This window comes from Mytilus galloprovincialis, chromosome 4, assembly GCF_965363235.1.
Source record: "Mytilus galloprovincialis chromosome 4, xbMytGall1.hap1.1, whole genome shotgun sequence".
Classification (NCBI taxonomy): Eukaryota; Metazoa; Mollusca; class Bivalvia; order Mytilida; family Mytilidae; genus Mytilus; species Mytilus galloprovincialis.
In genome coordinates this window covers 453,311-459,310 of record NC_134841.1, presented here as the reverse complement: position 1 = coordinate 459,310, position 6,000 = coordinate 453,311, and the positions used below count along the sequence as shown (strand labels likewise).

Here is a 6,000-nt window from a genome sequence, read left to right as displayed (position 1 = left end):
GGCAAACAAACAAGTCCAAACAAAACCATGACAAGACACCACTGCGTACAATGTAGGACTTAAATCACATTCCATTTAGCTTTCAGAGACAAAACATATGTCAACAGAAATCACAATTTAAAGATTGCTAAAAATAATTGTAACAAAGGTAAGAGGGTGGTAAAAACTATGAGTGTTAATTTTTAGTTTTTTCTGATGTCTATTTAGCTACCTAGCATGTCCAAAATATTCTATATCGGATTTAAACCGTAACCACAACAGGTCTTGTGGCTGGTGGATCGTTGTCAAAATAAGGGACAACAACTGGAAGAAACTGTCAATAATTTGCCAACTTTGAGCCAACGAATTTCGGCCATATGGTAGCAATACACAGTTAGGGGAAACAAATGACACTTATATGTTTTAACCACCCTCGTTTCCTTCCAATCTAATAAATAAGGCTTACTATTTGTGTTATGCATGTGTATATTTCTGGAAAGAACATCTTCCATAGATTTCATTTTCAATAGTTAAAAAGGTAAAATATAATCTCTTTTTGGTGTTACCATGGCAACAATCTGCATTTATCTGATATAAAATATTATTAAAATCATGTCACAACAGTCTCAAAAATTTGGTTCAAAGGGAAATAATCAATTAGAGTGATATCTTTCCGGAAACCATAGACATATATCTATCAAGAGGTCAAAAAAAAAATCAAATGCATTTCTGCTCGTTTTTCAATAAAATTGAATTAAAAAGATCGAGCGTCAAATCTTTGTTGAAAAACACTACAATAATTTCTAGACGTACGGGCGGTACGGATAGGAAAATACGGACGGTCAAACAGAAAATGGCCTATATAACATGCCAAAAATCAATCTAAATGTTAATATAAACCCACTAGGAAGGCTATATTATTCTTCAACTATCTAAAAATCATTTCATGGTACAAAAACTTTCATATTTAAAAAAATCACCATGGCCATAAAGCGAAACTAAACTTCTAACTGAATAAATTGTTACCTATACCATATTCACAAAGAACGAATAAATGTTACAAAACGCCGAATTACATACCAAAATTTGAAGCGTGGATATACTGAACATTATGTATTGCACTATAATAACGTGATGTGTCAGTGTGATATCACCGGAGGACGAAGTGTGGTATTAAACTGATACACAAAGCCCGAATGTGAAAACTATTTTACATCTTAGCTGTCCTAGACTATGAACAATGTTTAAGCTTAAAACATCTGGTTAAGATTGCCATATAAAAATTAAAAAACAGTTGTCAGTAGATAACTGAAGGTCTGTCAACCCTCAAAGATCTATTTTGACATGAAAATATTAAAATTCGGTTTAAAATGTAATTTCAAGCGTCAAATGATAGCTTATTGTACGATGAATCCAAAAATATCTGGTTTCTATACAATTGTTTTTTTTTTATAAAAGGAGATAATGTCCGGTTTAAACAAGAAAGTATTATTTGATTGTTTACTGGACACTGATTCCAAAAAAATATGGTTTAATATACATGAACATTAGATAATACAAAAATAGCTACTTAAAGGGACAGAGGTTCCTCATCCTTTAATTACATCTTATTTCCTTGACTCAGGAGAAAACTGATGCTCTGGAGGGTCATGAGTTGTTCCTGCTTCATCAATGCAACTGGTGATCACCCAAGAAAACACTGCTCTAGAAGATCCAGTAGTTCCATTGTCATTACTGACAACTGCTGCGTTAGTTCTCAAAACGCTTATGTTCTTGAGGGTCCATTAGTTCCTTCATCATTATTGACAACGCCCTTGGTACTCCTTAAAACGTTGGCGTTAATGAAGGGTCAGTAGCTCTGCCTCGTTAATGACATCGCTCTTGTTAATTCTGAAACAAATCCCAATCTACTAAAGTATTTACTTTTAATTTGTCTTTGTGAATATGTCTCTTATTGTAAAATGGTCGTCGACAAATAAGTGTTAGTAAAACAGAAATAGCATGTTAATAAACAACAAAATGATTATAATAAACAAATAATAAAAAATATAAGTTTGAGAAATAAGAATTGTGAAAAATATATAAAAAACTAAGATAAATGAATTAGAACAAAACAAAAATGAGCAGGTTGTGCTAATTGTAGTTTTAAGCAGAAGACATATAAGGCAAAAAGAAGAAAACAAAAAAATATGTGCACTTGCATGACTAAAGATAAATTGAATAATGATTTTCATTCATTAATTGTTTCTCATAAGTAACATATAGATGAACGTGTAGTAACAGAACCACGCGATAGCTAACTACTATAGTAGAAGACATAAATACGACTACAGGCGTTATTAACGGAACACGTTGTCATAAACAATATTATACATAAGTAAATTAAACATCCACATAGTCTATTTCTCTGCCATTTCTAAATGGAATATCGGCATGCACAGTCACTAAACATTCAGTTGGCTGTTTTTAATTATTTTTGTGCTACCGTATGATCTGCTATTTAAAGAGGAATCGTCCACTTAATACATCGTTGTGAAACAGGAATATAGGAATTCTGATGTGTGTGATTAGAGTTTATCGCAGTTACTCAATAAATTAAATCAATCGAGCATATCGTCTTAAAATATCTGATATTGAATTCTTATCGGTCATGTGTTACGAGAAGTTATCAAATATAATAACTTGTTATTAATCATCTAATTACATTTCTCACATGGGATACTAGATTATCCTATTGGATATAACAAATGATCTGTAACGGTTCTAATTATAAAGTCATCAAATATTTAGAAATTGTTATTTTCTATTCATGAACATTGCAAATAAAGTGTCTCCGGAAATCTTATGCCGAATTCTAATGGTAATATATCAACGATAAATGTACAGGAAATTTAGCTATAAATGTGAAGGGTTATATAATGATAATATTGAAGATTTGACAGATGGATATGTTATGTGAAATAAGTTACTACCTGTGGATTATCATACCCTGGATTATACAAGTATTAGGTAAGACTTCTTTATTATCATATCATAGATTATACAAGTATTAGGTAAGACTTCTTTATTATCATACCATGTATTAAATTTATACAAGTATTAGGCAAGACTTCTTTATTATCATATCATGGATTATACAAGTATTAGGCAAGACTTCTTTATTATCATACCATGGATTATAAAAGTTTTAGGTAAGACTCTTTATGATCATACCATGGATTATACAAGTATAAGTTAAGACTTCTTTATGATCATACCATGGATTATACAAGTATTAGGTAAGACTTCTTTATTGTCATACCATGGATTATACAAGTTTTAGGTAAGACTTCTTTATTATCATACCATGGATTATACAAGTTTTAGGTAAGACTTTTTTATGATCATACCATGGATTATACAAGTATAAGTTAAGACTACTTTATGATCATACCATGGATTATACAAGTATTAGGTAAGACTTCTAAAAATTAATATCTATTTACCTGCGAAGTAGACTGAGGTGTAATTTTCGTATATTTTAAATGTATTCAAAATAAATGACATGTGTCTATCATAAAATTGATAATGGAAATAGGGACTATGTCAAAAGGAGACAACAATCCGACCAAAGTACATATAACAAGCGAGAAAATCCCGCTCCCGGAGGTGGTCCTTAGCTAATTCCCTCTCTCTCTCTATATATATATATATACATATTTACGTATATGGTTGTTTTCCAGTCTAGATATGATTGTTGCCTATTCTAGATAATGTTTCATTCATCTTCTGGACTCGTGCAATTTTACAAAACTATCAAATTGGAGGCTTTATACAAAACTATCAAATTGGCGGCTGTATATATATATATATATATATATATATATATATACAAAACTATTAAATTAGTGGCTTTATACAAATTTGAGGCTTTATACAAACTGGAGGCTTTATACAAATTTGAGGCTTTATACAAACTGGAGGCTTTATACAAATTTGAGGCTTTATACAAACTGGAGGCTTTATACAAAACTATCAAATTGGACGCTTTGTACAAATTTGAGGCGTTATACAAAACTATCAAATTGGAGGCTTTATACATAACTATCAAATTGGAGGCTTTGTACAAATTGGAGGCCTTTATACAACTTTGGTGAACTGGTATTCAGGTCCAAAAAATGTTTGAAAGTCAAAGTTACCATTCTTCTATGCCGTAGACTGCAAATTGTATGAAACTAGGAAAACAATTTAGTAATGGTGTGCTTATTATTTTATTTTGCTATGCATGTTTTATGTATATTATTCAATGTTCATGATATATATATATATATAAATAAATAATACATGGTATTTCTTGAGAAACCTGGAAGGTGGGAGGTCTTGTTGGATCTTTTAGTTTCAAACAGATATGTCAATCTATGATCGTATCTCAATATAGAGAACGTTTGAATTGTTATATTATATATTATATGTGCTTATTTCGGCCACTTTGAAAATATGAATAAATTTATTAAGAATGAATAAAGAGGAATGTTTTAAAAGAGACAACAACCCGATCAAAAAGCAGAAAACCGTTGAAGGCCACCAATTTGTCGTCAATACAGCGAGCAAAATTCTGCACACGAAGGCGTGAAGAATTTATGAATTCTTGAAACAATGTACGAGTTCAAATTTAGTCTTTATTTTGCCTGGGATTTAATTACATGCCTTCAAGATGGAACATTATTCTATACAATTAATATATACGGACTGAGTGTCTATTCGTCCGACCATTCGTCTGCGGATGCGCAAGTATTCAATATCAATAAAAGTGTCATATGACGTGGAAAGTGTCCCGGATGAGGATAACCCACGCGGTGTCGGATAACACACACGCGTATGCAATGGACGTGTTGAGAATTGGAGATCGTGATTCATATTTAAAGATGTCATAGAGAAATCCAGGGAGAATGTGATTGCCTTAAACAAATGTCTTTAGGAGTGATTCCAGAACAATAGAGTATACATGTTTACTGTGAGGAATAAGCCTGAAATTAAAGTGAAATTGATGATTTACCCCCATTAAACTTATGGAGGCAAAATGCATTCGGAAAAAATACTATATCAAACTTGCTTGAATGCATTATTTTTTAGTTATACTACAACGCAGATCTAGGAACATACTGATATGCCTGGACTGGGAATAAGACACCAGGGTTTGGGTATCCCCCCTTTTTTTGTTGTATCTAATATACATTTTTTTCTAATTTTTTTTTATCGAAAACACAATCCTCCTTTTTAGTACAGGTAACACGTGCCTGCCCTTCTCAAATTTCATATGAATTAAAAATTGCCGAACAATTTAAATGAAGAATGGTGCATAATCATATATGAGGACCTTACTTTAACCAAACTTCACAGAAACTATAAATTCAGGATCTTTTGAAATCATAGATGAAGCCAATAATGATTGGCCCGACTATTTCTCTTACAGGAAATTCATAGGCAGAACAACAAAAGAGAGAATCATTTTTGCTCCCCCCACCTAAACCCAAGTTCCTTTAGAATATTAGAATAAAAAAAATCTGAATCAAATGTATGTTGGTTTTTTTTTTTTATATAAGAATGAGTTTTTTTTTTCTTTCATAAAACGAAGTTAGACAATATATTTTAAAACAACCCGTGCTTCATTCAAAACCTTCAAAACACGATGTTATATCTTCATCATTATACATTTGGCCGGACAAATATATATTACAACTGATATCTTTGTGTTTACAAAGCGACAGTGAAACGTATGTGGGTTTTACATTATAACCATTATAAACGTTTTTAAATAAGTTTTATTGTTGAATACCAATAATTCCTCGGAATTGTTCTTTCCACAATGTTGACTTAAATTAGACGATAATAGGAAAACTTTGCGTCAAATTAAATCTGTACATTATATTCGGCTGATTTGACTGACCTTTTTACTCAAGAACAATTACAAGTCTTCAGTTATCCTAAATCCATTATTGAAACATAACCTGAACTACTTGTATATCTTTAAGTTTAATTAAA

The 6,000-nt window shown here is 31.3% G+C and overlaps 1 protein-coding gene across 2 annotated transcripts in view; it reads left to right on the top strand.

Annotated features, from left to right (window-relative positions):
* Positions 1–2,385: 2,385 nt before the first annotated feature.
* Positions 2,386–6,000, top strand: part of LOC143071075 (zwei Ig domain protein zig-8-like) — a 50,654-nt gene continuing 47,039 nt past the window's right edge. The window contains exon 1 of one of the 2 annotated variants that reach the window (XM_076245152.1): positions 2,386–2,988. In XM_076245152.1, coding sequence (XP_076101267.1) covers positions 2,922–2,988 — 67 coding nt within the window. In that variant the 5' untranslated portion in view covers positions 2,386–2,921. Of the gene's footprint in view, positions 2,989–3,375; positions 3,434–6,000 lie in introns of those variants that run through there. The other variant, XM_076245153.1, reaches the window with a different exon arrangement.